Below are 19,362 nucleotides of genomic sequence, written 5' to 3' on the forward strand. Positions count from 1 at the left end.
ATACCTATCTACTTATTTATGTTTTCTCCAAGACAGGCCATTCCCAGATCCTCACGCAGGCCCCTGACAACTACGCAGGCCCCTGTGCTCTGTTTTGTTGTCAGGAACAAAGTACATGATTTCATGGCTCCCCCAGACCCCTCAAGCCCCTCTGCTGGTCCTGTCTGCCACCACCATCATCTGGCAAAACTATCACCTCCAGGCAAGGTGGGAGCACGCCCTCTGTGCCTAAAAATGGATTAGGAGAGGAGGGCTCCTTCCCAGAATGTGCCATTGACTGGGCTGGTGGCAAAGTTCCCAGGGACTCAGAGATGTGCAACTGCCCTCAGGTCTTTGGAATTTTCCATCAGCAGTGGGCAGTGGATGAATAAGGATTTCAGGCATGAAACCAAATACCTTGGGAGAATGTGGGTATGTGTAAGCCACAACAAAATACCATAAACTGGGTGGTTTATCAACAATAGAAATTTGTTTCTCACAGTTGTAGAGGCTGGAAGTCCAAGATCAAGGTGCCAGCACAGTGGGGTTCTAGTGAAGGCCCTTTCCTGGGTTGCAAAGGCTGCTTTCTCGTTGTTTCCTCACATGGCCAAAAGACAGCTAGTTAGCTCTCCAGCCTCTTCTTACAAGGGCAATAATCCCATTCATGAGGGCTCCACCCTCTTGAGCTAATTACTGCTCAAAGGCCCCACCTCCACGTACCATCACTCTGGGGATTAGATTTCAACATATGAATTTTGGGGGACACAAACATTCCATCTATAACAGAGCACTCCATCTGTGGAGAAATTTGCATCCTATCACACCTCTGCCACCTCCCACAGTACTTACAAAACCCCAGTCATGTAAGCAAAAACTGTCTTTCCCAGTAAGGGTAAATCCAGTTACCAGAAGAGCCACATGGGGAGGGCTTGGCCTCAGCACGAGATCAGTTCAGTTGTATAAAAGGCACCACGCCACAGGAAAGGGAGGCCGTCTGCAAAATGAGGCTGAGATGACTTTGGACATCCCTTCCAGCTCTGAGAACCAGGAGAAAAGCCACTTAAGAGGAGCTGCCAGAAGCTCTGGTAATCTAACGAGGAAACTGCATCTCGTCTAATTCCTGGGATAGTCTGTAACGTAAAGAAGTTCTGAGGGGATTTCAAAATTTGGTTCTTCAGCCAAACTCAATTCACACACCCCCTCATCCCCCCTCCCCGCTCCCGCCCCACCATCTCCTCAAACACCATCTCGAATGACATCATTTCAGGTAAGGAAATCCACCAATAATTAAGGGCAAAGAATTCCTGGGGTAGAGACAAACATCCACACAGCTTGTGTAACCTTTCCTATCACAGTAACAAAACTCTGGGAGCAGCAGACATCCCAGATCCAGCTGTATTTCCCATCACAGCGATAACATCCAGCCAATAGCTGCTCGGACTGGCCACTCAGAATGCAGGTGGGAACACATCTGTCTGCTTGCTGAAGAGCTTTTAATGGTTTTCCCTTTGTTTGTCTTCCCTCCCAGGCCTGGCCTGGGCAGATTTGGGAAGACTGTGGTCAAGGTACTCTTAGGAACAGTGGCTCTGGGCTTTCCAGTCAAATGGAGGAAGTGTTGTCTCCTCACATTCAATCCAAGTCAGGGGTAAGACTCCAAAGGAAATCACGATAATTTCCCTGCAACTCTTCTTAATGCTGGGCAATGAGAAATCGCTCCCTAAGGCAGAGAAGCCATTTACACAGGGCCACCAGTGACAAAGTTCCCTGCTGTTCTGGACACTGCACCTCCCATTGAAAATCATTCATCTGGGAGGGACCGGAAGGAAATTCTGCTTTTATGTGTCTGGGGTCGGGGCGGGGGGTGGAGAAAGGAGGAGAAAAAGGAAAGGCATAGCTGTTAGGAAGGACTCACTCAGGGCAACACGGAGCAGGGCTAAGAGATGCTGTGCCAGGTGCAGGCTCCACTGTGGCCACCCCGCAATCCTCCAGAAGTCACAAGTCATTCTAGCTCATCCAAGACTTGCAAAGGAGGGTGGCTTGTAAATTAATGTCAAAGACCTTACAATTTTCAGCAGCACATTTTTAAAAATAATAAGGAAAGTAAACGAGGCCTGGGTGTTTGATACAACTCTGGAATCTGGATAAGGCAGCCGAGCCAGGGATGCTCATACACCTAGGAGATGGCACTCAGAAATCACTCCAAGCACCTCCGTGTGAAACCCAAGAGCCCGAAACACCACCGGCACCACCAATTAAGCTTCTGTCTGGGAGGGGAGCCTGCAGGAGGCCGTAGGAGCTGAGTAGGAATGGAGGGTAAGACCCAGAGAGCCAGGGAGGAGTCCGTCTGAAAACCCAGTGTGGGACTTGCTTGCCCTAGAAGCAGCCCTTCCTGTAGACCTCCTGGGCTGGAAGGGTCCACCCTTTCTGTTCTGCGAGAAAGGTTGACCCATACACGAACACAACTGCCCTAATTCCAAACTAGAACAAAAGCACCCTTGCCCTCCTCCTGGGATTTCTAACCGGTTATGACATTTGCAGAAATCCTCTCTCCGCTGCACCTTCCTTATAAGGCCAGCCCATCTGATGTCTGTGCTGTGCCCGCCGGGTTACGCGCCCAGGCAGAGGACTCGGCAGGCTGCCCGGCCGTCCTCGGGGGCTACCTACCTGCTCACATCCTGCCCATGTGCACACCGCGTTCCCCTGTACCGTACCAGGCAGCTCATTCTTAACACAGATCACAGGCAAATACTTCCCCTCTTCACAAATCTAGATAATGGCTTTCCTTACTTCCTGTTCTGGGATTGAGACAATTCCTTTCAGTTTGAATTGTGTTGACTCCAGTTATGAGAACATTTCCCCCAGAACAGCTGTCCCCTCCCTTTTCCTCTACTCCCCAGACACCTGCCCACCCTCTGCCCATAAGCCACGATCCCCAGGAATCGGACTCTGTCCATGTTCCATGCTGCACCCCAGGCGAGCGTGTTCCCAGGCACACTTCAAGAGGACATCTTTCCCACGTCCACTGCCCTGAACTCATTTGCACAGCGTCACGTTCTAGCCGGAAACATCCGGAGTGCCTGGATCTAGCTTTTGATGGGTATCTTTATTGGGGGATACCAAGCTTCACCTGTGACCTGCCTGGACCAGGGATCCCACTTGTTACTTCAGGGCACGAGGTGGCCACCCACCTGCCCTCTGTCCTCATAGGACTGAGCAGGAGGACAGAGTCCCTCCTCCAAGTGACATCAGCCAGGGCAGTGCTTCCACAATTGTGGGCTTGGTTCCGGGGCGCGAGGGGCGTTTGTGCGGGTCTGAGAACCCAGCTGTGCACCACACACTGTTGCAACTGGGTCTGCCTATAGCTAACTGCATGTCTGCAGGTGCACAAGTGTCACCAAACACAGTTCCTGGTTGCCAGGGCATCTGTATTGTTAAACCCCAGCCCCATGTTTCTCTCCACTTGGGAGCGTCTATGTACTCAGTACCTCAGCCTCCTGTGGGCCCTGCCTGTCCCCCTCCTTCTGTTCCTCCCCTTCCATTTCCAGGTCTCCCAGGAGGTGTCAGGTGAGAGATGACAGGACTACGCTTGCCTGTGGTGGCAACTTTCAGGAAGGCTGGGCCTCTCCTCACTTGACTCACCAGCCGTGAGCATATCTGCCTGGTACAGCTGCAAGAAGCACGGAATTCAGGGTGACCTAGAGAGGGGCGAGCTGGAGCCAGGAAAGCAGGATCGTATCTAGCACCACAGCTCAACCCTGAGGGTGGCCTGGAGGAACAGGGTCTGGGAGCAAGAGATGGAAGCAGGAAGGTGGATGAGGCCGAAAGCAACAATAAAAGGTCTAGACCTCATGCTGGTGGCAGCTCCACCCTGGCTGCACCTGGCATCTCCTGGAGAGCTTCCGAGATGCTCCCTCCCCCAGAGGGGGTGGTTTAACTCATTAGGCTGAGGCTTGGCCACAGGCACTTCCAAGTGCCTCAGAGGCTCCTCTCCTGAGGCGGGGCCCCGATGTCACATCTGCTGGGCTCCCAAGCTTCCATGAAGACAGCATTTTTCAGAGGCCACAGGCAGATCCAGCTGACCAGAGGAGAGGTAAATTCCAGAATGGAAAGACCCAAGAAAGGGCATATGGAAGTCAGGAAAAACCCCAGGAAGAGCAGGTGGGGAGAGGCGCAGCCCCTGTACAGGTAGTGAGGGCCTGAACATGGGGTGTGGCTCTGGGGCCTGTCTGGAGCTGGAGAGGTCACATGGTTTGGACTGACTCTCAAGGCAGGTGTTGATCTGGCTCAGGCTTATCTAACAGAGCTCTAAATCCGACAGAAGCAGAGATTTATTTTCTGCAAGGGAAAGCTCTTTGTTTTTCTGAGTGGGTGGCCGAGTATGCATTAAGTGGAGTCCCTCCCCTCTCTCCCCACCCCACCTGCAAGCCCTGTGCTTAAACACCTCCCAGGCACTGTCTTACCTGATTGAGAAGCACGCTGGGTTTCCCCAGGCACCAAACAACCAGTTGAGACTTGGTTCTGTGCCCTCCTGGCCTCCAACTGCACTAGGGAGAGCTCTTGTCAATCAAATGTCTCCCCTGGGCCTTATCATGCTGTATTAGACCTACTTTCCCCAAAGCAAAAGGCACTCTAACCAATTTTCATAGAACCATTTACTTTCTTTCTTACACTATAAAAATTCCAAATCATAGCAAACAATATCCTCTAAAAACAATATCCTCTAAAAATCCAACAGACGTATTAGGCACAGTCACTTTAATGCTATACTAACGTCACTACCTAAGCTCTCCTTGATCACGTCACTACCTAAGCTCTCCTTGATCATTAGGGTGTCACTGACTTTTTTTTTTATTTTTCTCATGGGCAGTCAGCATGTACCTGAGCTTCTGAGGAGAGTTCTTCCCATGAGCAATCAGGGTTGAGTTTGCCTGAGAAAAATGAATGCTTCGAGCTCTCCCCCTTTCTCTCTAAAATCAAATAGTGATAAACATCTTGGACACTGAGGTCCACCACAAGGCATCCTGGTTTCTTGAGTTAAAAAACCTGGGCAGAGTTGGCCCAGCTGGGCTGTTTCCCCCATGTCACTGATTCCATCATAACCAACAACAGCGGCAACTATGGCCCCCTAAAGTGAAAGAGGTCCATCAAAGACATCTTCTCATGCTCAGGACCATCGCTTTCTCATGGTCACTCTGGGATGAAGAAAGGCACAAAAACAGCTTCATTTTCCGCTGGGTTTCCCAAGCTACCACAACAAGACAGGGAGACAGGTGCCTTCCAAAGCTCACACTAGGTGAACCAAAAGATGGGGGGCAGCCGCCTACCTGGCAGCCTTTCATGGGCAAGAAGGTAACTAAGGTCATAGGTGTTCATTTAAAAACCCCAAAGCTGCTGTCAGCAAGGCTGCCCCACAGACCCAGCTCATCCTCCAGGCAGGAACACAGAACAGCCCCTTCCCAGGGTCTCCTCCACGACTGCCATTGGGAATTGCAAATCCTTCAGTTCCTGTCTAAAGCCACGGCTGGAGTCTTTTCTACCCTACTTCTTTACCAGGGTAGATATTCAGAAAACTGCCAGTCTCACCCACAGTACTTGCGTTTCCTAGGGAAACCCCTGTTGAGGACACATTTGGCTTTCTTCAGCCAGCTGTATCATGCCATTTTTTGCCCTCTCTGCCTAGGCTGCTGACAAACTGAAAGTACCTTGGTTTTTGGATAATAACAAGCTCTCTTCTTTATTACCTATATTTTGTAATTTGGATCCTTATTTTAATGGCCCTGTTGCATGGGTATATTATCATACAAGTGATCCCAAATCATTTTAGGTAGAGACTAGAAAATTTTTTAAAGTAATACTAGTTTCCTAATCTATAAAGTAAAAGCTAATAATACCTGCCTCACAGGACTGATTCAATAATACAATGAATGCACAGCATCTAACATAGTACCTGGTACATAGCAGGTGCTCAGTAAATGAGATCTGATTTGACTTAAACATCATTACTTTATAGTTAACCTACATCCAAAGCAGCATTATTGATGTTACCATGGGAAGAGTTTTTCATTTAATTTATAATTTAGAACTTATTTTACTGCAAATTAGATTGGAGCCAGTTCACAGCACCAAATAAATTATTTTTGAACTACAATATTTGAAATAAAACCATGCATACAAACAGATGCTAGAAAGAGGGAGAAAAATTCCAGTACTACAATGAGTTAAATGTTAAAAATGAGCCTTACACTTAGCTTTGTGTTTTCTGAAAGCCAGAGCAAAAATGAAATCATGTTAACTTACGCAACTCTCATCATCTGATAAACGGCATGTGTAGCTCCTACGGAAAGTGACTTTTTCTCCTAACATTGGGATCTGAGGGTAAGTGCTCACACTGCTCCTTACAGGAGGTATATTGAGTACAGAGCAGAAGGGCTGCACCTATGCATGCCCACGTGCAAAGGCACACACACACACACACCCTTCAAAAGAGATCTTTACTTTTCAGTATTAAATGGTTAGGAACTGGAGGGTGAGCTCTCTGGGGATTTTCCAGGGTTACACAGAGGGGTGTTCTTTATTGTTTTCTAAAACTTTCACCAAGAAATTTTGTTGGAGAGCATGGACCAGTGGCTCAGGTCCACAGAGAAAACCATCCATCCTATCTCAGTTCACACACACTTAAGAAACGTGGAGTTAAATTACTCCTCCCTATTCCAAAATATAGACAGTTTCCAGGTTCACATCTGTGAAGGAGCCTGGCCAGTGGCTTTCCTGAGAGTGCAGGCTGGCCTCAACCTTCCCAAGCCTCCGCACAGCCTCTCTGGCTGCTCTGAGCCGGGTGACCAGAGGGGTCCGTGGATAGGGAGACTGTGGCTTCATCCTTGGGGGATCTGCTTCCCAACACTTTCAAATAATCAGAGACAAGAGACTTCTCTGGGAAAACTATAATCGCCCAACTAGGGGCAGGACCAAATGCTACCAGGATTTATTGGCTTTGATTAACAATACAGTGTTTGTTTTTGCAGGTAATTAGAGTTCAGTAGCGAGCTATAAAGAGTCCTCCAAGAAATTCTAAACAGACTGTAGCTAAAGGCTACTGGAATATGACTGAATCTAATCATTCATCTGCAGACCTCCCGTGTTAAGATGCCAGTGTTTGATACAGCACAACCGCACAGATCAGGGAGGAACGGCACTCTTTGTTCTTAATGCCCAAGGAGAAAAGGCAGCCCCTGTGTGCTCACTTGCGGAGGTGACTGCTGCCATGGGATGCAGCAGTTCACGTAAATGTATCTCTTCAAAGGTCCGCACAACTTGCGTGCTGGGAAATGTTTTGACAACTCTGCATTCTCACAACTGTTAGGGAGTTGATTCCGCTGTACTACGATGGGCTGGGTGGGGCATTTGATAGTGAGAAGATGTTTGCCAAAGCCATACTCATTTGTACTTTTCTTTCAGCAACCACTATTGGGTGGGGTTTTCTAGTTGTTTTTTTTTTTTTAACAAATCTGAGATATGAATACAAATTTGATTACAAATAATTTTTAAAAATTATTTTCTAGTAGTGTAGGCAAACTAGTATGGGTATTTCTGAAATACTGTCAAGATGAAATAAATGTGTACGTAGAGATAACCACTTATCTTGCTTCTCTTGGCCAATAACATGTTATTTTCCCCTTAGTCCCAGGAAATACATATAAGATTATTTTCATTCTCTGTACTCACATCATGATAGCCAACAGGTACAGAAAAGTCAACAACAAACCCATCTACAGGAGTGAAAAAAATTAAAATGGGACCAGATAAACAAAGCAAGGTAAAAACATCAAGCCACAGATATGGCTAATACTAGGGGAAAACAACTGCTTTTGTACTCCTTATTCATTGCCTCTACTCTTCCAGAAGCTTGAGTTCACCTTTAGGGTTCCAGGCATTTTACTATCTCGGGCACTGGGAAAACTTTACAATATATATTTTTCCCCAAGAACTAGATTTCCATTTAATTTTGTTCTCTTCGGTCCAATATAAATTTTTCCATTGTTTTGCATGCTTTGGCCTGCTCAATTTATTTATTTAAAGTTCTTAAGCAGTCATATCACAATGTTTCCTTCAGAGAAACATAAAACAGACACCTACTCCAGGAGAAAGAGTAAACCCTCGGGCCACAGTTTGAGAGTCAGCTGGTTTTCTGCCCCCTGAGACTTCCTGCAGGTGATCTCAGCCTTGGGCCAGCCATTCAACCCCTCGGACCTTCTTCTTCTTCATCTAAAAAAACCAGGAGGCTGCCTCGGATTCTCTCCACATCATCTTTGGGCTCTAAGGTTCTGTGGTTCTTTCCTCCTCAAGGGAAGAACTTCCATGTGCAAAGACAATAGCTGATGATTCTTTAAACTAAGACACTGACTTCTACCTTCAGAAAGTTGGACTTTGAAACTGGCTGAAAAAAAACAACCACCCAGAAATTCAATAGCACAAAGATAAATCCCATTATTTGAACGGCATATTTAGAGTGGATCAAGATCATGATGGTTCGGGAAAGGGGATACAACTCACGACAACACTGAGAAAATCTCTTCCCTTTACAGCGTATGCTTTAAGAACAGACTTAAAGCAAACATCAAATGAGCATTTCCACACTCAGAGGCAGTCTGTTCTGTGATCTCTTGGGTTCCCTGAAGGGTCGGGACCCAGGCTTGCTGGCCTAGGTCCTTACTCTAGAGGAAGCAAAGGCATTCAGCAGCACTGTTTTAGAACTTCCAGAATTTAAGTGAAAAAAATATGTATTCAGAAAAGCATTTAAAGAGGCAGAACAATCCAGAGTCTGATACTTACTTGTGGCCCAGCTCATGAGCGATGGTAAAGGCCAAATTGAGGCCATTGTCTTCGGCAAGCACACATTTCCTCTTAGCACTGCACACACCTCCTAAGTAAGCAATTCCTGCAGCAGAGACACAAAACACATCCTCTTCAGAATGTGCGAGGCCCTGACCTCGCAGGGCAAATCCACATGGTCAACATCACACATCATCAAGAGGGGCAAACGGGGGCGAGGATGACCATGGGACTGGACCTGTCATTCCAGAGCTCATATGGAGACTGGCTGGTGTGTGATGCTTTTGTATTCGCCTAATAATAATAATAATAATAGTAATAATAACCACAAACATCTCTCAAGCATTTCACATACGTCAGGCAACGTGCTGAGTGGTTTACACAGATTATCTAATGAAGTCCTCGTTACCCGGGATGGAGGCAACAGAGAAACTGGGGTTCAGAGAGAAAAGGTAACTTTCCCAAGGTCAACTGGACTGGCACCTGGTGCTGGGATGCTGAGCCAGACCTGTCCAACTTCAGCATCCAGGGCTGGGACCAGGTGAGGCCAAAAAGTCGAGGCACCCAGTGCCCAAGGTTCAAGGAGGGTGTCCCTCTCAGGAGCCGACCTTGAGAGGGATGGAGGGCCTCCTCAAATTTCGCACCCTGGGCACCTCCTTCTCTCACACCAGTCCCGGCCCTATTAGGGTTAATGCTCTCAGGGGGTGAGCTTGGATCCGGACCGGGACTCACAGAGAGCAGAGGCCACGGAAGGTGCAGAATGTTCAGAAAAATGTTTCAGGAGCCCTGAGGAGGACGAGACCGGGGCCCAGGAGCAATGAAAGACGCTGGAAGAGTACGGGCCTGGAAGCCATTCGGGAGGATGGGTCCCACGGCCCAACTCGTGCAACTCTGCACAAACATGACGGGGCCCAAGGACCTTCCCTGAGATGGGAGGATCAAGGCAACCGGGAGGGTACCAGACTCAGGAAAATGGTGTGAGCAAGGGGGCTGGGTACAGAGGACAGGAGGCTGCCAGCCTCTGGTGGACGATGGCAGTGCTCCAGAGGAGAGAGATTATTATGGCAGAGAGGCGCGTGTGAACAGGATGGGGGCCGTGGACGGACCAGGCACAGCTGAAGAACGCTGGGCATCAGCTGTGCACAGGCCACACATCTCCAGGCTGACATTCCAGAGCTAATACTGCCCACGGCAGCTCTCCACACTCCCTCTTAGCTCTGCACCCAGGAAGGACATCACTATGACCCAGGAATCCCCAGGATATATCTCAACAAAGCCAGAGTCCAAGAACCCCGAAGGGCTTGGGATAGAACTTGAGTACTGGTGGCATCTGACTCCTCACTATGTCCTGTGAAATGAATGAGTGGCTGGTGGCACAGGGGGCCGTACGCCTGAGCAGGCTCAGTGTTGCCCTCGCTGTGAGCTCACAAGGGGTGTGGGGCGGGCAGTGGCTCTGCTGGCTATTGGTGTCTGGTGACCAGGTGGATAGGGACTCTGCCCGCCAGCCCAGTGCCCTGGAAGGGCTGTGGCCACCCGAGTGAGGGCACCTGTTCTCCACCCAGAGACACTACCCACTGCCAGGCTGCACGCTACTCCCTTTCACTAATGTGCCGGAAGTGTCTCAGAAGCTGACAGCGGCCCTGCAGGCACAGGAGCCGAGGAGGGAAGGAGCTGGCACAGGAGAATGAACAGGGGGATTAATTAATTAAAAATGAACCTCCCTCCCTGCTCCCAAAGAGCTAAACCAACATCCTATTTGTTGACATCAAAATCAAGCTGGGGCGGACCTCAGCCACACACAGGGCACTCCCCCGCAACCCCTGCAAGGGGCAGACAAGCTTGCACACCCCGGCTAAAGGGCTCAACTCACACTCAGCAAACTGAGCTGGGCACCACAGCACGTACCTGCTTTTATATGGAAGCATGCAACACGCTTGGCCAAGGTTGAAGAATTTTTTTTTTTTTTTTTTTTACAAAAAAAGAAAGAAAAAAAGGAAATGTTATTTGGCCTCAAGATGTGTTTTTTGCATATGGGCATCATAATTCAGCAATACAGACTATGGGAAGGAGGAAAATACAACCAGAAAGGACACAATCTGCCCTTTCTGATATCGTTGAGGTCATTATTACAGTTTTGTTTAAAAATGCTTTGTGGGTTGCTGCAGAAAGTCCAGCAGTGAGTAGTCGGAATGCTTCCACACGGCACTGATGGCATACGCATGCCACGCACACACACTCAAACGCACACCCAGCCATACCCAGCCTCCTGGGTCAATGAATCAATCAGAAACAATCAGATGTGCTCGCCCCGGAGGAGTTGTCTGGTGAGGGGGAAAGAGAGACATCCAAGGCCAGCTGTGCTGAGCTTGCTGTCCCAAAAGTGCCTGCTGAACCAGCAGACTTTAAATGTCACAGAAACACATCCCCTGGCCTCGGCTACACTCGGCACCCGGAACAGGCATCCTGAGTTTCCACTCTAATTGGGTAACATACAACACTAGGGAGACAGCTAAGTAGAAGGCCTTCCAATAACTGCATTTTCATTTTTCCAGGTGCATATGATTTTATTTTCTTACTAGAAAACAAAGCATTAGTTTATTTATAAGAAATGCTTTCACACAAAGGTGGATTAAGGTCTAGTGCTTTTAAAGGTTTATTCCAATCGTGGATAGCCCAGTCATAAAACCGAGCAAGGCAAAACACGTCAACAAAACAGCCCAGAAAATGGAGCACGGGAGCTTGTGTGTTTATGAGCGATGGTGTGAAAATGCTTAGAACTCACAAAACAAAGTCTGGACAGAATCCCAGATTGTTGTAAAAGTAAGAGCGGCAGGGTATAGATGGTAATTAAACCAGGAGCTGCAGCGGAAAACAAAGCCCACCACTACTCCACGTTTTCTGGAAAGAAACAGCAGTCTAGAGAGGAGAGTGTGATGGAGACGCAGAGAAACCCCAACTCGTCAGGCTGCAAAGGCACCAACCTGGAAACCCCACCCAATCCCACCTCAGCACTTGTCAAGAAATGAGGAAAAATCAGTTTTCTCTGCATTGATTTTTTTCTTTTAATTAAAAAAAGGAAGTCTGTAAACACAGGTTCTGCTAATGTCCATGCTGAAGCTGTGGAAGCAGAGGGACCTTCTTAAGTAACTGGAATTCCCCACACAGATAGCAAGGATTTCTCAGACCCTAGAGTGGTTCTTTCAATGGTTTCAGTCTTCCATGATTTAAAATTCTCCACCAGAGAAATAAGAGTAGAACTTATTTTTGAAATTTTAAAAAAACATCAATTCCACATGTTTACAGAGCTCCTTGGAACAAAAGTGAAGCAGAAAGGCAATTGGCATTTATTACGGTTCTCTTCACAGGCAAGCGCTGCTCTGCATGCTTGGTCCTCCCTTATTTGGAAGGTATTACTGGCCCCACTTTACAGACAGGGAAATGAAGGTTCAGCATCCAGTTGATCAGGGCCCAGACTTGGGTACAAATGCAGGGTTATCTTTCTCCAACACCCATGCTCCCCCAGTTAAACCCTGGGCCTCCTGCACCAAAGCTTTGGTAACCAGCGACGACGATAAGCTTGGAGGATTTAGAAGATTTTTGTAAATTGTAATGTGTATTTATGCTGAGATGTGGGTGGGATACAGTAAAGGTTTCATGTGTTTAAGTCCAAATGTTTTTAATCCTAAAGATAAAAAGACTCGAGGGATATGTGCAGCCACATTAACAGTAGTTACCTCTAGGACATGGTGAAGTCATTACAGATCTTTAATTTTTTTCTTCTTTTTTTGACTTAAACCTAGTACAGTGAATATGTACTCGCTATGAAAGTTAAAGTTATTGGTAATATTTCATTTATTCAAGGTGACATATAGCAGAGGCCAAGGTGGCAGACTAATAAAAAAAAGTAACAACAACAAAAACCCTCCGGATTTTGATTCTGAGTGTATAGCCCTTAAGGCAGCAGATAATGAAGGAAGTTTATAGTCAACACATAATTGAGTGTGTGCTTGTATCCTAAGGGCAATTCTCTCCACCTCTACTATAACCCTGGCACAGATTAGGTAAGCAAAAGTCTGAAATACTAGAGGTAGAAATGGAGGGCTGTAAAGTGTTCTTCTGATGCCTGAAGAAGTATATTTAATTCATCCCAAAGCAGATCACATCCACCAGAGCCTCCTGACCCACCTTCCCAGGCAAATCAACTCAGTGTGGACACTCTCTCTTCTCCATTCTCTTCTTTTTCTTGGTAGGAGCACAAGCTTGGGGAGCAAATTGGGCGAGGAGGTTTAATTATTTTCTTTTTTAGTAGAAAAGTATGTGGTGTAAGCACATAATTCTTAAATTCAGAGTTGACCATATGATCCTTTCTAGATTTAAGGTATAAACAACACCCAACTGTATAAACTCTGGTTTATCCAGCAAATTGTCTGTGTAAACAGTTTACAGCTGTTGGCCCTGTTGCCCATTACTCAGACCTTCTCAGGCTCTGCCTCTGAGAAAGACAGTCAACTTGCTTCCACCAGCTGCTCAACAAACCAACACCATCATGGTTATCACTGGTACACCACGCTGCCTATTATGAGAAGGCAATTTACATCTATTCTCATGGCAATCACAGTGGTTGAGATTGAGTTTCATGTTCAGGCTCATCCACAAGTTCTTGTGCTCTTGGAAACTCACTAAGTGGTTGGAGGTATGATTTGAATTTGTGAACGGCATTAGAAACAAATGTCTTAGAGCCCAGGATGTGACAAATGAAAAGTAACTACAGTCTATTCTTGTTACTCACGGTACTTAGATTCTAAAAATTCGCCGTGAACCAGGCGAACCATGCTGGAATATAGAACCATTGGTCCTAGGGGAAATACAGGATTTGGTTCCTGTGAGCCTCTGGTCACATTTTTTCAAGTGACACATAACCTTGTTTTATGCGTGTTTCTGTATAAAGACACCTTACTCAATATGTATCGCTGATTCATTAACATTGAACTCAGAGCCAACAGTCCTATAACTCACGCCTGAATGAAGCTCATCTAGTATTTTTCTCTGCAAGGCGCATGGCAGCCTTCTTGAGCTTCAAAGCACTAAACAGCACTTCAGCACTATCTTTGGAGGCCATTCAAACAGCAAAATCACCACAAAAAGCATAAAAATACGAAAAACAAGGTGTCAGACAGACCTCAAAAAGGATGTTTATTCACAGCATGAGAGCTGAAACAAGATGGCAAAATACTGCCTTGTTTGATATCTGCTGGGAACGTGCCTGTTGGGTGACTCAAATATTTCACCACTCTGCATGTGTCTGCAAATGACTACAAAAGTGCTGTAAGTATTGATTTTGGAGTTCCAAATAAACTTTAATGAGTAGGTGAATTCACACATGCAGAGTCCATGAATGAGTAAAATTAGCTGTATTCTCAAAAATCGTGTCCTATTCTCAGGCACAATGAAGTCTTTATCAGTTGCAATAAGGAAATTCAATTTTCATTTAAGCTTACATTTCCTATATATCCTGCTTATATTTCCTGACTCTATACTATCTAAATTATTTAACTGGCTCAGGCCCTTCTCCTCTGCAATTTTGCTTCTGTGTTCTCTGAGGTCAGTGGTTCACAGGGTCACTGTAAGTCACTAATCCCCTAAAGGATTCTGCACAGAGTGGACAGAGCCCCATATATGCTGAAGGACAGGTATAGTTTCTAACAAATTGGGAAAGAATGTTAATGGTAAGGGCAGGAGAGGGTGGTCCCACCACTTGGGACTGTGGAGCACTGCTTTCCAGACCAGCCTGTCCATGGCTTTCTGCCCCAGCTCAGTGCCTCCATCCCCCAGGGGCATAGCTAGATAATCCCTCCCAGACCCAGACGTGTCTTAGCAATTCCACCACAAGTAGGAATCCCTGTCTCCCTGCTTCTCTTCTTCTGGGTCCCTTGGGGTTGGTCACAGTGGAAGGAAGATGAGTTAGTCAAGACCTTTGTCCCTACACCATGGACAGGGGAGGCGGCAATGGCTTAAAAAAAGGCATTGGTTCCTTTCTTAAACATGGGCACTGCAGAAGCTGCCACTGCAATTCAAAAATGTCCATGCCCAACACCTATCTAACCTAGAAGAACACTGACAAACTGAAAACTCAGCAACTTACTCAAGGTTAAATGAAGTGGTAAATAGACAAAGCGTGACGGTAATAGCTTCCAAGTCTGATCATTGAAGGGCTCACATGCTCAGTTTTGAAACTTAATACCAAGTTAGAGCAATCAAAGCAGTGTGCTACATGCATAAAGATAGACATTTAGATCAACTGAACAGAACCGAGAGTCCAGAAATAAACCTTCACATTTATAGTCAATTGACTTTTGACAAGAGTGCCAAGACCATCCAGTGGGGGGAAAGAAGAGTCTTTTCAACAAATGGTGCTGAAACAAATGCATACCCACATGCAAAAGAATGATGTCAGATACCCTTCTTTAGATCATATACAAAAATGAACTCCAAATGGATTATAGACCTAAACTTAAGAGCTAAACCATAAAACTCCTAGAAGAAAACAATTAAATCTCTCTGACCTTGGGGAAGGCAAAGCCTTCTCAGATGTAACACCAAAGGCATGAGTGAGGGAGAAAAAATCCCACGTCAGTGTGTTCACCAATGCAGAGAGGCTCCCCTTGCTGCCCCACTCCAAAGGAGAATGGCCGGGTCGGGGCTGGAAGTGAGGTGGGGAGGTGCAGAGTTCCAAGCCAAGCAATGAATGTGCTGATACACCCCCAAGGAAGCTGCCCAGCCATCCCCCCTGCATTATGGTTCCCTGCTAACTGGGAACCATCCCAGCAGCCTCTGTGCCACAGGCTACCTCATGTAGCCAATTCAAATGCCACATGAGTTGCTGCTTTGTGTGTATGGGGGTGTGTGTGGGGGGGTTCTTGATTGTGGTCAGAGCCAGGAAAGACCACGTGTGCTGTGTTGTACTCCCGCTTAGAACAAACATGCCCTCACTCTGGGCGTCCCAGGCATCTCCAGGATCTAGAGCTTTAGGAAGAGATGCCACCCCTGATGAGGGAAGCACACAGAAAGTCCCCACAGAGGACTCAAGGGTAGCTGGGCTAAAGCTGCAGCTCCTACAAGATGAATTGAGTGAGTGAAGTATAAACGGAGCAGTCAATTCCCCCTGGGGTTTACAAATTGGAAGCAAAAAAGTTTATCCCAATGGTTTGCTGCACTCTGTGGAAACCAAAACATACTGGGAGATGGGGAGGGAAGAGAAATAAATAACTGTTGACATTCAACAGACCACAGCCAGCTTGAGCCAAATGCACGGAGACGTCGTGCAGATTTCCTACCTTCCAGGCAGGATGGCACTTGTGTCTGGGGGGGAGGGGATCCCCAGGGAGCAGACAGGATTCCTCAAATGACCAAGGTGCCGCTCCTTGGAGGGCCCCACAGAGGCTCAGTGGCTTCTGCACCAGGACCGGATGCCCACCAGAAAGGGCCCCCAGCAGGTTCACCTCAGGACATCAAAGGAGGGAGGTCTGTGCGGAGATCCTTGAAACCCTTTTATTTTGACGAATACTTCATGCAGTGTTTCCTAACTGCCTGTATGTTACAGCGTCATGCCAGGCACGAGATCCTAAGGTGAACAAAAGCAGTGCAGGCCAAGGGAAAACAGCCCCAAGAATACCATTCCAGCAAGAAGACAGGGAGGCAGGTGGAAAGGTCAGCAGAGACTTTATAAATCAAGCTCAGGGCCTGAAGGGTGGGTGCTGGGGTCTCTAAAAGACCCCTGCCCCAGTGACCTGTGTCCAGATCTAGGCTCTTGGGAGAGCAGACAATGGAGACTAGAAATGGAGCTTGCCCTGAGTCCCCTGCTGCTCCCCTGCATCCTCAGTTCCCTGCTCTGGGTCGACTCTCACAGCAGAGGACCATCCCCCTCACAGAACTGTGCCCTCGTTCTCACTTTTGGTCACTTAGCAAACATTTCTGGGTACCCCAGCCACAGTTAACTCCTCATGTGGGAGTTTGCTGGCAGCACCCATGAGTGCAGAAGTGATACAAGCCTTCGAGTTCCATTTCAAAGACCTCTGAATCCCTGAGTGTGCTCCCTGAGCATGAGAGAGGGTAACACGTCTTCTAGCTTTTGTCATTCTATAGCATGATACCTACCAAGCCTGCTTGGTGTCTGCACCTCGGCAACTTCTCTCGTGTGTGTACATGCACGCATGTGGGTTTCTGCATGTGCACACATGAATGTGCATGCCTACACATGGTCCTGGGCAGCCACCACCAGACCATATTTCTGTAAGCTGGAGCTATGAAGTGGACGTCCACACTCCTACAGTAAGGGACCCTAGTGAATTTTAGAAGTTTTAATACAGTCACATTTTCTCATCAACTTCACCATTTAGCATTATTTTTGTCAATAATTCACAAAGGAACTGTGCTAGTCCTCCTTCCACAGCTTTCAGACTCCTCTATCTCCCTCTCTCACTATCAAATTTTCCCTTCACTGGGGGTTAGGATGTCCTCCCTCTCCCTTGGGAAAGTTGGGGTTTGGGGAGCGGGGGGCATGATGTGTTTTCCTTAAAAATTATCTCGGGGGGCTTCCCTGGTGGTGCAGTGGTTGAGAGTCCGCCTGCCGATGCAGGGGACATGGGTCCGTGCCCCGGTCTGGGAAGATCCCACATGCCGCGGAGCGGCTGGGCCCGTGAGCCATGGCCACTGAGCCTGCGTGTCCGGAGTCTGTGCTCCGCAACGGGAGAGGCCACAACAGTGAGAGGCCCGCGTACCGCAAAAAGAAAAAAACAATTATCTCAGTCATGTGCGATGTGGAAAATGAGACAACTAAGGCTTCCACAGGGCCAGATATCCCAAAAGCATATCTGAGAGTGTATGTAAGTGTGCCCTGCAGAAACTCAAGTGCTACCTGGGAAGAGGAGCACTCAGACTGTGCACTTTGAGTCATAATCTCTCTCAACAGTCCTGTCTGAATTAAATTTATAAGAGCAGCCATAGGCAGGGAGTGAGGGAAGACCACCAAATCATGATGACAGCTGGAGCTGGGAAGAAGGCAAGGTGGCTGGCAGCTGGTAAGAATGATGTCATGCATTTTAATCATGCCCAGTGTTGTGGACAGCACTGTGTCACCCCCAAACCTAGATGTTGAAGCTCTAACCCCTAGTGTGACCATGTTTGGAGATGGGGCCTTTAAAGAGGTAATTAAGGTTAAGTGATGTCATAAGTGTAGGGCTCAAATCCAATATGACTGGTGTCCTTGTAAGAAGAAAAGACATCAGAGCTCTCTCTCTCTCCCCCCCACACACAGAGCACATGTGAGGACACAGTGAAAAGGTGGCCATCTACAAGTCAGGAAGACAGGCCTCACCAGAAACCAACCCTGATGGCACCCTGATCTCGGATTTCCAGCCTCCAGAACTGAGAAAATAATGTCTATTGTTTAGGCCACCCAGACTGGGTATTTTGTCTTGGCCACCTGACCTGACTAGTACACCCAGGGTGTAACCTGGGTACAGACAGAAGTGCCCTGTGTCCCCCTGGCTCACGTGGGTAAACAGACAAGAACAGTGGCCACCAAACTCTCCATCCTCATGTGCTACAGGACACCAGAACTACCCAACACACCGTGGGACCAGGCTTGCTGTTTAGAACATAGTTTAATAACAAGAAACTGATCTGGAGAGTTGTACAAGCATGTGGTTGAAAACAGCTACAAAAACGCTTGGTAGAGAAGTCCCGGGGGGGAGCTCTGGGAGTCAAAGAGGTGTTGATAGCTCTGTATTTAAAATCACAAAACATCTCAACCAGCTGCATTTGGATGCACGGAGGTGACATCCTCAGCCATTTGGCAACGGGGTGCCATGAGAATTGGAGCTGGGATCCCTGTGGAGACACCTGGGAGAGACGTGGGAAGATGACAATGTGTCAAATGTAGATGGACATCATTCACAGCACCAGCACCTCTATTTGCAGGGGACTCTTTGGAAATTCCCAGTCCCCACAAAATGTTTTTTAAAAGCTCATAAACATAGCCTTTGAGGGAAGAGCCAGTTTCAAAAGAATTCCAAGGAGGCCCTGGTGAGAGACAACTCTCACAAGGAGAACCAGCCTTCTGGGTCTTGGTGGGAAACTGAGCCTCACCAGGAGCACAGGAATACCCCAAATTGCTGTCAAACAAGTGAAAGGGAGCGTTGCTGCTGGTTCTGCTCAGTGACTCTCAATAAAAGCAGAACCAGTAGCAACCAGTATTCTGGGTGTAAAGGGCCAAACTGAGCAAGCCAGGAACACAAACACTGCTGCTCTTTTCACCTTGACTCATTCAAAAATCACAAGAGCACAAAGTTGAAAACACCAAGGGAGCTGTCACTACAAACGTCGAGTTACCTGTGGGAAGAGAGGGGAGCCTGGGGTGGGGCCCAGGGAGAGGCATCCTCATGGCTGATGGAGTGCTTGCCCGGGGGACAGTCACATAGATGTCCACCTTATAGAAATCCACCATGTGATTAAAACGCTCAGGTTATGGTTTCCCCAGAGGGAGTGGACACCAAA

At 47.5% G+C, this 19,362-nt stretch overlaps 1 protein-coding gene across 3 annotated transcripts in view; it reads right to left on the bottom strand.

The window, feature by feature from the left end:
- The window catches only part of ADAMTS17 (ADAM metallopeptidase with thrombospondin type 1 motif 17), a 351,891-nt gene that overhangs the window by 180,517 nt on the left and 152,012 nt on the right, over window positions 1-19,362 (bottom strand). For all 3 annotated transcript variants that reach the window (XM_027083226.1, XM_027083228.1, XM_027083227.1), the window contains exon 8: window positions 8,809-8,914. In XM_027083226.1, the coding sequence (XP_026939027.1) occupies window positions 8,809-8,914 (106 nt within the window). The remainder of the gene's footprint in view (window positions 1-8,808; window positions 8,915-19,362) is intronic.

This window comes from Aethalodelphis obliquidens, unplaced genomic scaffold (genome assembly GCF_003676395.1).
Source record: "Aethalodelphis obliquidens isolate GAN/ISIS:26980383/991018 unplaced genomic scaffold, ASM367639v1 scaffold49, whole genome shotgun sequence".
NCBI lineage: Eukaryota > Metazoa > Chordata > Mammalia > Artiodactyla > Delphinidae > Aethalodelphis > Aethalodelphis obliquidens.